This window comes from Vigna angularis, chromosome 2 (assembly GCF_016808095.1).
Source record: "Vigna angularis cultivar LongXiaoDou No.4 chromosome 2, ASM1680809v1, whole genome shotgun sequence".
NCBI classification, from domain to species: Eukaryota; Viridiplantae; Streptophyta; class Magnoliopsida; order Fabales; family Fabaceae; genus Vigna; species Vigna angularis.
Genome location: NC_068971.1, coordinates 6,052,567 through 6,068,278, shown reverse-complemented (window position 1 = coordinate 6,068,278; position 15,712 = coordinate 6,052,567). Strand labels below are relative to the sequence as shown.

Below are 15,712 nucleotides of genomic sequence, written 5' to 3'. Positions count from 1 at the left end.
GTTTAATCTGCTCTGCTGTGGCACGCTCTTCGATGGCAATTAGCGGTGCATGGCAGGTTAGGTCTGCCATGCTCTGCTGCTACATTACTTCTGCCCTGCAACTTTCGATGTCTGCTGTGAGGGGAAAAACACCCAATAGTGAAAATTTGGCCCCAGAGCAGCATAGCCGTTAGACAAGATTTATTTGAATTCTTGTTCCAGAGAGCACTGTGGCAAAAAAACAGAGTGCACAGATAAGATACCTTTTTATTCACTCAGATTGGAGAGTTTATATTTTCGTGATCTTCAAAAGTTTCATTTCAAGTAGGCTAGAAAATCAGCCAGAATTTACTTTCCTGATAATTATGAAAACCTGATTCATTTTTTAAAAAAGAAAATGGAGAAGTTATTTTAAAAGATAATATCAATAATTACAATTATTTTGTTACAAGTAATAATTTTATAGTTACAAGTAATAATTTTATAGTTACAAGTAATAATTTTTAAGAATTTATTATTGACTAATATTAAATATTATTGATAATTATTGATGTAAAAGTTATAGTACAATAGAAAAGATAACGGATTTTAAAAGTTTTTTTAAATTTTAATTAATTAAATAAACTAATAAATTAATATTGAAGAAATAAAATTTAAATGAGAAATTTTATTAAGTATTTATACAACATATAAAATAAAATAATATATAAATAGAATTAGTGTTATCAAAATAGGTTGTAGAATGTGGACTAGTCTAGTCCATCACGAGTTTGGACTGGATTGAAAATAAATTAAAATTTGGGTGTTACTCCTTATACCACCATAAATTTCTTCCTGCACCACCCCATTCCACAATTGCCCTTAGTGAAAATTGAATTACCTTAATTAAAACGTTAAAAAAAAAACCGAAATGAAAGATCCAACATCCGTATGCCAAGCCAAACGGATACGAATATCCGTTTAAGCCTCCATATCTGTCATCTATTTCTATGTTTTCTTCGTCAACTGAGTTTTTTTGATGTTTTCACGAGACATTATATTGTAAGACACACAACTTTTTCTTAATAAGGTTTTAGTAGTTAATGAATCTTTTTCATTTTTTTCACATACCAGCACACACATTATATATATATATATATATATATATATATATATATATATATATATATATATATATATATATATATAAGGGAAAGAGAAGGAGAAGGAGAAGAAGGGGGTGGGTGTGAGGGTGAGGAAAATGGAAAAGAAAAGGAGAAGAGGGGAGGGGAGGTGGTGGGTGACGGAAATGGAAAAGAGAAAGAGAAGGGAGAGGAGGGGGTGTGGTGTGTGCTGGAATGAGGGTATAGAATTAGGGTTTTTAATTAAAAATATAAAAAGTTAATTTAAAAGTAAAAAGAAAAATTAACTTAAGATAATTTTCGAAAAAAGTAAATTGAGAGGTGCTGGAAGAAGGTCGCGTGATGGTTTGATACGGACTTATTTTGAGCTTGATCTATTAACAACTTGGCACATGTTGAACTCATTTGTTTTTTATACATACTTTTTGATTATATTTAGAGTTTAAGATTATTTTATATTAAAATTTATTTAAATTTGAATTAGAAAAAAAATATTACTTTTTATAATTGAAAAAGAAAATGTCATTAAGTAAGCTAGTGCTAGTGCTAGTGAGTCAACGTGTTTAATACATCAACTCATGGTAGATTAGGCTGAATTCGAATTATTTTAATTCACTAATAAATAAATCGTGTTTGGTTAGTGGTTAACCTATGGTGGAATGAGTTTGATTAGACTGATCCATTTTGATATTAGTTTTAGTTTTATGTGATTATTAGTAGATTTTTTTAAAAAGTAAAAATTGTAGTTTTAAAGTAAATTTTGTAAAATATGATCGATTTAATATAATGAATGTGTGGGTTAAAAAGAAATAATATTCAACTAAGACATAAATATTGTGCATTTAAAATTCAAATTTTAGGTCTATAATATAAAATTATTATTTGAATTCATATATATATATATATATATATATATTCAAATTTTTGAATAATATTAATAATTATACTTTTTTAGTATTATGAAATAGAAGTAAATGTGAATATTATCAAATAATATGATAAGTAAGTTAACAAATTGAATTTTAAAATGCATATAAGAACATTAAAGAGTCTGAAAGGTGAAAAACGATAAAAGAAGATAAAAAAACTAAATTTAAATTGATAAAATTAATTTAAAATAATATTAATTTTTCTTCGATATTAGTATATGAGATACACAATTCTTTTGGCCACCTTCGAATAATAATTGAATTGTTAATAAAAATCAAATTAATGATACATGAGATGATGAAGTTAATGTACAGACAAATACACTGTTTTCCATCGTTATTGATTTGGTGATAAATAGTTTAATGGTAATTTTTTTAGAAGCTTTTGCAATAATTAGTGATGTCGAAACTAGTAATGGGGAACATGGAAAAGCAAAAAATATTAAATCAATTGTATGATAATGACAACATGTCATGCTTTATTACATTATATTACAAAATATCTTTGCATGATAATTATGTTAAATGTTCACAATCATAATAATAATATTTAAACAATGAATAAAATAAAAATACTACTACAATTTCAATATAAGGACATGATATAATATATAATTTTATTATCTTAATTGCGTTTTCACATTTCGGTAATCTTGATATAATATATATCATAATTAAAATAATTAAGAATGGCAAAACCAAAACACATTAAATCATTAAGAATGGCAAAACCAAAACACATTGACTAATATAGACACATCCAAAACATTGATTGATGTTGAGTTATCATTTACACGTGATAGGTTATATTGTTTGAGTCTTTATTTGTATTTTATCGACTAATAAAACAACTATTTAAGTATAGGTATCTATGGTTACATTATTTTTGTGTGACTGATCCTCCTACCATTTAAGTCTTACTTAAAAACAAAAAGACCCATAATGCATAATCTAAAATCTCAACCTTCAATACACGTATTTTTATTGTTCAAATGCGATGAATTATGCAAAATGCATAACATCCTTTGTAACTATTGAGAAATTCATTATGCGATGAGTATTACATTAATGCATAACATCCTTGTTACAATTCAAGACATTGGTTTACGTGATAGTCATTAAAAGTAATGATTATTTGTTTTAATTTGGCACACAAGCTCCCTTGTAAAAGTTTAAGACAATAGAAGAGAAAATATAACCTGTATGAATTGTTTTACAAAATTTTTAAAAATTTGTCTCAACTTATAAAAGTGATAGAAAATAAAAGAGAACTTGAACTCTAATATATTTTGAAGCCATGTAAATGTAGAATCCAATGCAATTAGAATCAATAAAAAAAAAATAACATCTGCAAAAAAATGTTATGATCAAAATAATTAGGAAATTTAAACGATTTAAAAATAGAACATTAAAGTAAATATGTATAATGAAAACGTTTTATTACTATTACAATAAAACAAGTTGAAAGTTGAATATAAAACATAGAAAATGCATTCAATATTCAATAGTTACAAATGTGTACCTAAAACATGTGTTATCATTATTTATATGTGAGTAATCCTACAAAAATGTGTAAGATTATTTGTCATACTTTAATGCATCACCTTACAAAGTGCCTAATAAATTAACTAATTTCAATAAAGTTATTGTTCACATGTGAAAAATCTTATAGTAATATCGAGTATTCTTGGTGAAAGTTCAAAATATTCATTCACTTAATGACTACTATGGAGAATGTATTAATTTTTCAAGTTATTGTTCACACTATGGAGAATGTCCTTTGTGTCAGTACAAATTAGTTGTCTAAATTTCATACATCTTTCAATAGTCTAAATCATAGGTGTTTTATGTTTATGAAGTCGATCCTTACTTTTGTATTTTGTAATGCGCACCCACGAGCCATGAAACTTGAGTTCAATTCTTTCATATAAATTTTCACGTCACATATCGGGAGACGTGACAACATTTTGGAGGTTTTTTATGTTATAATCACATTGTTCACATGCAATTTTTTTAGGTTAAGTCACACAACAACGTTGTTAAAGGCTCTTAATCTTTATAGGAATGTCTTTACCACTTTTTTATTGACAGTATTACGGTCAAAACTTTTTTTGATGAAGACATTGTGGTTGATGTTGGGATTTTTTTTTTTATATTGGATTGTAAAATATTACACATTAAAATTGGTGATGAAAATTATCACATATATGATAAGTTAGTTATAAAATAACATAATCCCATAAAAAAAATACACAAAAATTATAAAATTATTTAATACTCAATAACCTACAATTTTTTTATTAAAAACTCAAGTGAACATACTTTAATTTATCACATATTACTTAAAACTTAATGACATTTTATTTATGTATTATTTTATTGCATGTAGCACAAGTAGTTTCACCTAATCCATCATCAAAAAAGTTGCATGTACCCATTTTTAATTGCATCTTGTGAAAAGTATGTCATTGCATTTTTTATATGATAAAAAGAAAATACATTGACTATAGTCCCTTTTCACTTTTTTTTCCTCAATTTTCTTTTCAATTATTTTCTTTGATTCCTTTAACAGGTACTAAATTATTTTAAATTTGTATTATATTTTTTTAAGAGTCCTCATTTATAACTTGACAAAAAAATTATTTTTTCTTGTTAAATTTGTTTTCTATAAAGTTGTAAAATGGCATAATATGTGTAACGCAATAATGTTTGTAATGTGAAGAGAATAAGATCCACAAAAAATTCAGGTTGGGCTGGAGATTATGATCCAAAAGCGCACGAACTTGGTCCACTCAAAACCTATGGCTTATGTTCGATCTCTCAACCATTTCACCTTCGTATCACATGCTGCACCCATGCACACACCACACAAATAATAACCCAAAAAAAAAAAACAAAAAACAGCAATTCTGAAGGAAATGCTCAGAAGCAGCACTTTAACACAGAGTGTTACAGTCACCTGTGTTCGTCACAGTCACAGACAATGGCACCAATCAATTCCTGTGAACTATAGAGTCTGTGACGCTTCTCGTAACACTCTGTCATCGAACTCCGCGATCTTCAAGTGGAAGAGAAAATCGAATACTAAACGTAACAGCTCTGGAATGGGAACCTTCACCACGCGCGCGTTGGCGCAGCCGCTGAGGAACGCCGATGAGCTCATCGATTCCGTCGAGACGTTTATCTTCGACTGTGACGGTATGTTACTGAATTCGAACGCTTCATGTATTTGTGTTTCGCACACATCATTTCATTTTTATACCGATTCAGGAAGAGTTTTACTTTTATACATTTTTCATTGTAAATGTTTTTATATTCTCAGTTCAATTAATTAGAGATCAATTTAAATATAACTATTGTAAAATTATTTAGCTATTTTAAAAAAGTGGTTAATCTTTTACTTATTTTTATGTATATGCCAAAACTGAAACTAGACTAAGCTCGAAATGAAGTCGATTATAGAGATTAAACGATTAATTTGACAAAAAAAAAAACTCTATACTGTTTAATTTTTGTATGCTATTAGATCAAATTCTTTTACATTATCAATCAATCAGAAGTCAACTTTTGAAATAGTTATTATACAATTAAATAAAACTCTATAATAATAAACTGCTAATACGTGATTATCGGTGCATTTTAGATAAATTGCAGAGAAAGTTGTTTTTGAATGTATGAGTTTAATATTCCAGCTTGTCCGTGTCATGTTAATGGATATCATACATGATATTTGTGTACAAAAGTGACCTGATTAATGGAAAAAATGGTGATGCTTGATTTTTTTTTTCTGAGGTCCTTCGGGGAAAAATTACAATATCAATATGATTCCAACTTCTTGTTTCAAAAGTATATTGACAAAATGCGAATTTCCTTTACCATTAAAACTTAATTCACAGGAGTTATATGGAAAGGGGACAAATTAATAGGAGGAGTGCCCGAAACACTTGACATGCTCCGGTCAAAGGTTTGTGTGCTAATGTAGGCACTAGGCTTTTACCTGCAAAGGTCAATGTGAACTATCCTTCAATTTATTATTGTTCATTTCTGGCAAAAAAGTCTGAGGTTTGTGATCAATCTCTAGGGAAAAAGATTAGTTTTTGTCACCAACAACTCAACCAAGTCTAGGAAGCAGTATGGAAAGAAGTTTGAATCCCTTGGCCTGAATGTCAGCGAGGTTAGTCCACATTTGTTGTTCCTCTCTTTGTTAGCACTGAAATTGTTTAGTGAATAATAATGAATTTGTAATCTTTAACTATTGTGTTATTTCAGGAGGAGATTTTTGCGTCATCCTTTGCTGCTGCTGCATATCTGAAGTCCATTGATTTCCCAAAAGATAAAAAGGTAAGATATAATCTTTTGGTTTGCAGTAGGACCCAAACTATTATTAAGTATTTAATCTAGGAACACTTTTAACCTCAAATGGTACCCTAAGTTAACATCAGGAGTAACTAAACGCTGGCCTCCAGGTTAACACTTACTATCATGACATGCCTTTTGTTTGGGAGATTACACTTATTCCCCATGCTTTGTTATTTTGAAAGGACCATTTTGTAAAGGAAGGGATATGTGTGATTCATTTTTTTCATTTAACAGAAAAGGTTATCCCAGAGTAAGAGCATTCCATTAAGTAAGGAACGCTAGATTAATTTTCCCAAACACGACAAGTCTCAATACATTCCACTTAAACATAAAAGTTCACAAAATCTTACATTTAAGTTTTGATTTGTTTAATACCCCTTCGCTGAATTTATCAAGTTTATCCATTATATCCTTACGGACATGTATATTTATATGAAAGTTTCATTGATGTAGTTGACTAGTAAAGAGGCTCTTTGTTTCTGCAATGAACCTTTCTTCCCTTAAAATTCTTCCCCGTAACTTTGTTTGGCGTTTTATCTCAACATTTGTTGAAATATATTCTCTCTACCTTTATAATTATGCCAACTATTTTTATGCTGGAATCTTAACATGTTTCATTTTATCTGTGGTATTTTCTCCTGGCATAAAGTTTCCTATTTGTTACTTCTATTGGTTGAAAGCGAAAATACATTTAACTTGAAATCCCTTAATTCCTGAAATGCAAAGTGTCCTTTACTCGCATTCCTTTTGTAAAGCTGTATCCATTAGCAGAAGCTGCATCTATTTTTGTGTTAGCTGTCATGATGGGAGAATGAATGGCGGTGTAACAGATGATTTTCTTGTAGGTTTAAAGGGCATATGCAAACCTAAGAAAATTGCAGAAGAAACAATTAGAAAAGACCTTGCCCAATATGGCCGCAACTCAAACTTGGATTTTGATGAAACCTATTGGGCAATGTCTTTGATTACCACATGGCGTAATATGAATCATATGACATTTTGAACCCAAAAGATTAATTGATTTTGAGGCCAAGCTAATGATAAGTGAAGTCAACGATATATATGTGGAAACTCTTGTAGTAATTGCAACGCTGTACGTAATACTACCGCGATTTTCGTGATATTAAAGTATATTTCTCAAGCAATGCTTCAGAACATTATCATTTGAATTATGTTGCACCTGAATACTATATCTTTCATAAATATTAGTTATTTCTGCAACCGGTGTATAAATCTGAAAGTTAAGGACTGATACATGAACATGATTTAGGTTTATGTCATTGGAGAAGATGGCATCTTGAAAGAGCTTGAGCTTGCTGGATATCAGTACCTTGGTGGGCCGGTATGTACTATTGAGTTCCATATGCAACATATTTACCGTCTGTCTTTTTAATACTTATAAATCTGATCAATAGGTCACTGTGCAATATCATTTGTTTGTTTATTTGTTTCTTTTTTTCTTCCAAAATCAGGTTGATAGATAACAACACATAAATTAGATTTGAATGTTAATGAATGGGATATAATAATCTCAACTTCTAGTGTAGAAGAAGGGCGCAGAAAGTCAAACAAAACTAGTAGGTGACGTACATGGTACTTTTATGTCTTTCTAAGGGAAAAGGAGAAGCTAATAAAAAGTGTAAAAAGTAGTTATGCATAATATTAGTATGGAATTATCCTTATGTCTGATTTCTCTATCCCACTTTTATATGCATGTTCTTCATTTAGGAAGATGGCGGGAAAAAGATAGAACTGAAGCCAGGTTTTTTGATGGAGCACGATGAAAATGTATGTGCTTCCTGCCTTTATTGAAAATTTTAAGATTTTTATTTGATATTATTTGTAGTTCGTGTAAAAAAATGTGAATATTTATTAGGTTGGAGCAGTTGTTGTTGGGTTTGATCGCTACTTCAACTACTATAAAATCCAGTAAGATTTCAAAGCTGTCACCGAAACATTAAGGACACTTTTATGCACTAGAGTTAGACAGATAGCATGCAATGGTTCTATTTTTATTTTCCTGTTTTCTTTATAAAATGTTGCTGTCATTGAGTTCCAAGCGTAAGAGATATCTTATTCCTTCAAATCTGTACATGTTAATGCAGAAGAGGATTTATTTTTTCTTTGGTTAGCAAAATCTGAGTTTTATGAGCCTGAAATGTTTTCTTAAAGCAGTCGATGTTGCATATATTTTTAATATGCAATAATGTTTGTCTTGCACTATTTTATGGGGTTGTGAGATGGGCTGAAGGAAGAGAGAAAAAGAATGGAAAGGAAAAAAAGGAAGAAAAGCAAATGTGATAGATTATGTGATGGAAAAGGAAATGATAGGTAGAAATAATAGAGAAAGGGGTGTGAGAAAATAATATCCTTTAGCATGAGCATGATAATGACGGCAATCCTATTTCAAAAGTCACGCTGAGGTAGATAGAAACTCTGGATTTGTTATTATTGAATATTACTTTTTCCTTCGTGATGAAAGGTATGGAACACTCTGCATACGTGAAAACCCTGGATGCCTTTTCATTGCTACAAATCGTGATGCTGTTACTCATCTCACAGATGCTCAAGAATGGGCCGGTTTGTCCTTCTTTCTTCTCTCCTTATTGATTTTATTTATTACTTTGTGCATGATAATCTCAGGACTCGTTTGATTTTTCTTTATTATGTCACACTTACAGAATTAGAGCAGATTACATAAGAAAACAGCAAAATAAGTGTTTCAAAACAGGGTCACAAACTAGAAACAGTTCAAAGTATCAACATGGGAAATATGATTATGCACTTGTTACTATCCCTATAGTTAGTAATTCTTGAAATGGTATTAGAATAATTTGTACTTGCATTTCAGGTGGGGGCTCAATGGTTGGCGCCATCAGTGGATCTACTCAACGTGAGCCGATAGTCGTTGGAAAACCCTCAACGTTTATGATGGATTACTTAGCAAACGAGTAAAAAGCTTTCTGTTACCATATTTTTTATTTTCAGTGCATGATAGATAAGTTATCCGTGGCATAAATAATCTGCTTGAGTGAATGGTATTGTGTCGCTTAATGTTTTTATGCGTGGTCTTCCTATATCACAAGATATTTTAAATCTTGACACAAGTCTTATCTTTTTACACATCTTTGCACCAAATCATTACTTCTTCATATTTCCCATCTGTTGTTGCTGCAATGGATCATTTTCCCAGCCTTTAAGAGTAACGTGATCATTAAAAAGAATATACTTTTGTAATTTTGAAGAAAAAGAGAGAAAGAAGAATTAGTGGAAGCGGTCGTATAAATTTGTTGAGCTGTTGAGATATTATTGTCCAAATTTTTGCCGGGATCGCAGATTATTAAACTGTTCTATTTATTCCTCACAGATTTTTAACCATAAATGTGTTTATGTCTGATGTTTTTCAATGGGAAATGGGGGAATGAGAAAGGACAGTCCACTGATGCCCCCATAGGGATGAGAAAGTTTAGAGACTTCATCGCTATTTTTAGTAAACCACTATTCTCTCTAGAAAGTTTAGGGCAATGGATAGTAAACTGTAAATAACTTTTCTCTCTAGAATTTCCCTTAACTATTGTAATTTCATTGAACAGATTTGGCATTTCGAAGTCACAGATATGCATGGTTGGGGACAGATTAGACACTGATATCTTATTTGGGCAAAATGGTGGTTGCAAAACTCTTCTTGTGCTCTCCGGAGTCACCACGCTGCCCATGCTCCAGAGTCCTAACAACGCCATACAACCAGACTTTTACACCAACGAAATTTCAGATTTTCTTAGCCTTAACGCTGCAGCTGTATGACCATACAGTTTGCATTTATAATTTAATTTATAAATGTATCATCCCCCAATTGAAGGTGGGGAAGGAAAATCGTGTATTTTATTTAAGTAAATAATTAGAAAATGTTCCTTTATTTTTCCACTAAAGAGAATTGTGTACAAGATTATGAAATGGTTATCTGTCAATATAAATCTTAATTATGCAAACTGTCTCATGACGTTTAAAGTTATCATCTGGAAAACAAAAAAGGAGTCCCGGAGTGACGTTGCGATTCTTGAATTAAGCAAAAGTGAAAATAGGATTTCAATTTCTTCTACATCGATACTAAAAAGAGATTTTCATCTAAAATCAAGAGGTTTTTTAAACAATTTTGATCGTGCATTTTTGTTACACTGCTTCTTACAATCTTAGTGTATAAAAAAGAGATCAAGATCTGGGAGAAATTATCTTTTCATCTTAATGAAGAATATCAACAATTTTGTTTCTTTAGCTCTTTGTTAATTGTGAGATAAGATTTTTTAATACCAACAATTCTGAATGAGTATAGATTTAGATAAGAAATTAAGGATATATAAAGAAATTAAGGATATATAAAGAAATTAAGGATAAGACTTAATCATAAAATAAGTTATTTACTAAACATTTTTCTTCAAAATTAATTAGGATGTTCAGAATTTGACATCATACAACAAAATTCAAAATATAAAAACCTCGTAGGCCAGATATAATAGGCAAAACTGATATATTGTAGTAATTGAACTTCTGATGGACAAGGAAAATAGGTAACAACAAAGAAAATGAACGGAGAGAACAACCACACTCCTAATTACATCACAGACAAACAAACGAACACACATTTATCTATATCAGGAGAAATAAGCATCCAATTCTCCAACAAATCAACGAATTTGATGACCATATATCAGTAGAGAAGCATCTTGTTGTTCTTGTTCTTGTCATTAACAAGAATCAAACTTGGAAAGGCCATGGCCAATCCTTCAAGTCCTCATCCTGCTGCACCTTCCCACTCTTCATAGGCACAATAGTACCACTACTTCCCTCAACACAAGCATAGTACTTCAAGAAAAAAGCAAGAGTCAGCACCACCCATTCCAAGCAAAAGATCAAAATGGTGAGTCCACCAGCCAATTTCAGAATGACAGCACCATCTTCCTCCCTTACATATGACTTCAACTGCCCCAAAAAGTCCCCAGTTCTAGTGAACACCAGCACGGAAACCGAACCCTGAAAAATTGCCGTTAACACAGTGGCCACCATGTGTGCAGAGTACCAGCTATTGGCCCCCACAGCAGCACAACCCGAGATAGCACCCGCGATTGTGAAGATCTGAAGAAGGATGAAGAAGAAGCCACAGAGAGAGGGGATGAGGCGCAGAGAAAGGGTGAGGAAGATGCAGCTGGAGGCTGCACCCAAGAGAATGTAGTTGCAGAAAAGGAACACCTTGTGGGTGTTGTAGTGGCGTGGCGTGATGGAAGAAGAAGAGTTCATTGTGGAGAGACCCATTTGAGTTTTGAGTGACAAGATTGAATCTTTGGAAGAGGGAAGTGAAGATGGAGTGATTGGGTTTAGGATTTGTGATGGGTGGAGTGAGAGTGGTGCTTGCTATTATAGGTGTTCTGAAGTTCCTGCTCATAACGGTCTTATTTTTTGTTCGTCATTTGTTTGGTTGGTGGAATGTGACCGTTGGGGAAAGTGGACCTAGCCAGCTGTGATGTTAACGTTGGATTTTCCAACGCCTATTTGTTCTTTTAATTCATGTCTTTTGGCATGCTATTTTTCGTTTCTTTTTAATTCCAATAATTTGGATTAGGAGCTCTGCTTTAAATGTTTTATGTCAACATATGATGTGATTAATAAATATATAACTTGGAAAATTCAGTTTCAAATATGTAAGCATAAAAAATATATATTGAAAAAAAGAGAGGTTAGAATGTTAAATGAATTTGAAGGATTTTAAGATTACTTTAGATTTTTTGGATGTAATTGTTTAATATTTTACTCTCTCATATTACATCAGAAATAAATTAGAGATGATAACTATCACACGAGTTATTAATAGAAATAAATAATTCGTTATATATTGTTAACGACAACTAAGCATTATAAATATAATAAATAAATAAAAATTACCTAGACCAATGAAACTTAGTTTTATTAAAACGTTTTTTTGTGTCTTTAAATATGATCACCATTTCTTCTCGTCTACCCCAATTGATTTTGAAAAAGAAAAGGAAAGAAGCAGTTAACATTTGTCTGTAGAAAATGTAAGTATATATATATATATATATATATATATAAATATATATATATATATATATATATATATATAAATATATATATATATATATATATATATATATATATATATATATATATATATATATTATAGGAGTTTAGTAATTGCTTATTGTATTTCTATAATTTTTTTCTACACCAATGTAATATCTCAAAATATATAGTATAAACTATATAAAGAGTAATCAACATCATAACATGATAGAACAGTTAAAGACTTGTAGATAAGGAATTAATCTTATCTAGAATAGAGTATTTCAAAACTATACAAAACAACTAGAAGATACTAACTAAACTAAACAACAGCGTCATCGTCCTCCAATGTCTGCTCCAGAGGAACCTCATCGACCTCTTCTCACATCCAAATAGATGATCATTGCAAAAGGAAAACATCACACATACAACATACAAACACAAGCGTAAGGGTGAGCTAGGTAAACAAAGATCATATAATTATAATAACATAAGACATGTAGAGCTCAATCAAACACATCATACTAGATCACACATCCCAACATGTTAAATTCTAGACTTGACTTGTCCAAACTTAGAATAATTGCCGAGCTGTGGCAGGTTATGCACTCATGGTGACTTCTACTACTTTGCAAAGCCATTGCCAAAGGGTTTCACCCTGCCACCCTCACGAGGTTAGTCTGTTCCGGGTCTTGAGGCATACTGGAAGCCCTCAAGACTAAGACCTCCTGCTACTCCTCACCACATGGTTCAATCCTCTCTACTTGAGAATGAAAGACCATTGAAATTTCAGGAAAACCCCCAAGACTGAACTTCCTGCAATTACTCTAAACAACCTGGAAGCTCACCAAGAGATTCTATACTGATCTTACATTCATCCCCTTGAATCACATACTTTTACTTGTAATTTCAATCATAATCATACATATTTATATACTGCCATACACCTTAAATATACTTCACAAGATATATCAACATTTAATAGAATTCCATCCCATATAATAGCAAAAGAGAGAAATCTGCTTACACCATTCACTCTGCGTACCCAATTCGCAAGGCGAGACCAGGAGTCACTCGCATAGCGATTTGTCTCGCTATGCAAATTAACTCGCAGAGGTACCAGACCTCAACCTCTCGCATAGCGGACCCAGATCGCTATACGAGAGCTCCAAACAGAGACCAACCTTCCCAAACCACTCGCTATGCTATCCTTTTCGCCATTCGAATAAAATTAGAATTTAACTCCAGACCACAACCAGGCGCATAGCGCCTTGATTCGCCATGCGAATCACTAGACAGAGAGCAACTCACTCCAACCATTCGCACAACGCCCAAATTCGCTATTCGAATAAACAAACAGAGAACAACCTCTCATGTCATTCACGCATCGCACCAACTCGTTGTGCGAATGCCCTTGGCATAGAGCACCTTGTCATAGCGACTCGCTATGCGAAACTACTCACACAACGAGTCTGCATAATTTGCATAACGTAATTCTGCAGATTTATGCAACTCAAACACCAAATACCTATTCTAACTATTTTCCTCAACTTCTAACACTCATAGATTGTATTATATACCTAATTATACTTGTCTAAGTGATTCTAAACATGCCTACCACTAATCTAAAGTGATTATCACCCAATTCCCATTCTAAAACACTCAATTTCACCACTTATAGACCCAAATCAAATTCTATCACTTTGCACATGTTTCTGACCATTTAGAAGACTCACACAAGTCACAAATGACTTACCTATACTGTCTAAACAGACCAAAAGAGCCACTGACCTCTAATTCCCAATTTCACCATCTTACTTCCTCTAGAATGTCCTAAAAAACTTCCAATTCCCTAACTTTCTATCCAGCAGCTACTATCACAAAATATAATCTTATAATGTATCAAATTACAGATGCACAATTCATCCCAAATCAGCTCACAAACCACATTTATCATATTCACATTAATCATTCAAAACACACATGATTCAACTTACACAATTACCACATTTCAACTCAAACAGCAACTACATGCATAAATCAATACACACACCTATCAAACTATCAATTCAAATAGAAATCTAACCCCCCTTACCTCAGAGATTCACAGCCCAGCTCATCGGATTACCTCTACAGTACCTTGCACCGCAAGGGAACTCAACAGGACCCTACAAATCACCAATTGGTGATCAAGAACAACTCTTAGAGCTAAAATTTGACAGAGAATGGACAGGAGAATACCCAAAACACATGCAATCAGTAGAGATTGCCTGGTCCATGTTTGAAAACAGCATAAACGTTTGGGCACCTCCTGATCGTCAATCCGACAGCTCAGTGAGAAGGAAATCTAGAGAGAAGTTAGAGAAAGAGTAGAGAACAAAAGTTTTAGAGAGATTAAGTGTTTAAGATAATGAACCGAGCTTTAGTAAATTATATCTATATTATACATTTATTTTAAAATTAAAAAGCTCGTCTCATTATTTCAATCCACTTATCTACTCTATTACTCTATTTTTCAGGTTCTTACAATAACCCTTTTAAAATTACTATAGTTTTAAAAAATAAAATCCAAAATACTTTTAATTCGTTATTCCAAGTAGTTATGTAGATTTCCTTTAAAAGTTATCTTCGAGTAAGCGCAAGTGTTTATTATTATTATGTGAAGACATGAAATTTGGACTGAGCAAAAAATATGTATTATCATCGACAATCTGACATTTGTTTTGAACTTACTATAAATAATTTTAATAATGTTTCACATTTGCATGTGAAAGACTTTGAACAAATTATGTAAAATTAGTAATTAATACACTTGAAAATAGACCTTTATTTCATAATGAGGACATACTGTCATCTATTCTTATAAAGATCAATGGTATTCTAAAGTTATACAAAAGAATTAAAATTACACCAGAAAACTAAGAATATTTATTTTTTTGCGGCCTTTACTAGGAGAGAAAAGACATTGCTAATTATAAGATGAAGGAAAGTGTAATAGTTCTAAAAATAAATACAAGTCATAAAGAATCCCCTTGAAAATTACATGTATGCATTCATGATAATATTTACAACAAAATAACGTCCTTTTTTAGCAGTGTATTATGTGCTCATTAAACTAGTTTACTCTAGTGAAAATAGTTACATCTATAATAATTTAAAAATTATTTAACCAAAACATAATTTACCCAAAAGGGAATACTCCTACTCCCACATTTATACTTTTATCTAGATTTTTAATTTTAATGAAACTCA

General features: G+C 31.6%; 2 protein-coding genes across 2 annotated transcripts; one reads left to right on the top strand and one right to left on the bottom strand.

Moving 5' to 3' along the window:
* The first annotated feature begins 4,878 nt into the window (after nucleotides 1–4,878).
* LOC108329624 (phosphoglycolate phosphatase 1A, chloroplastic) lies at nucleotides 4,879–10,377 on the top strand. Its single transcript, XM_017563931.2, has 10 exons — nucleotides 4,879–5,227; nucleotides 5,926–5,993; nucleotides 6,111–6,203; nucleotides 6,299–6,370; nucleotides 7,659–7,730; nucleotides 8,117–8,176; nucleotides 8,265–8,317; nucleotides 8,871–8,968; nucleotides 9,240–9,339; nucleotides 9,982–10,377. The coding sequence occupies exons 1-10, from the start codon at nucleotides 4,948–4,950 to the stop codon at nucleotides 10,190–10,192; spliced, it is 1,107 nt and encodes a 368-aa protein (XP_017419420.1). The 5' UTR covers nucleotides 4,879–4,947; the 3' UTR covers nucleotides 10,193–10,377.
* Nucleotides 10,378–10,896: 519 nt separating this feature from the next.
* LOC108328182 (uncharacterized) lies at nucleotides 10,897–11,791 on the bottom strand. Its single transcript, XM_017562002.2, has one exon. The coding sequence runs from the start codon at nucleotides 11,693–11,695 to the stop codon at nucleotides 11,141–11,143; it is 555 nt and encodes a 184-aa protein (XP_017417491.1). The 5' UTR covers nucleotides 11,696–11,791; the 3' UTR covers nucleotides 10,897–11,140.
* Nucleotides 11,792–15,712: the final 3,921 nt, after the last annotated feature.

What these genes read in the sequence shown, in the direction of transcription:
- LOC108329624 (XM_017563931.2), top strand. Translation starts at nt 4,948, where the DNA reads ATGCTCAGAAGCAGCACTTTAACACAGAGTGTTACAGTCACCTGTGTT. An exon ending in ATCAGTACCTTGGTGGGCCG is followed by an intron (nt 7,731 to 8,116) that starts GTATGTACTATT and finishes TTCTTCATTTAG; the next exon opens with GAAGATGGCGGGAAAAAGAT. An exon ending in AGATGCTCAAGAATGGGCCG is followed by an intron (nt 8,969 to 9,239) that starts GTTTGTCCTTCT and finishes CTTGCATTTCAG; the next exon opens with GTGGGGGCTCAATGGTTGGC.
- LOC108328182 (XM_017562002.2), bottom strand. Translation starts at nt 11,695, where the DNA reads ATGGGTCTCTCCACAATGAACTCTTCTTCTTCCATCACGCCACGCCAC.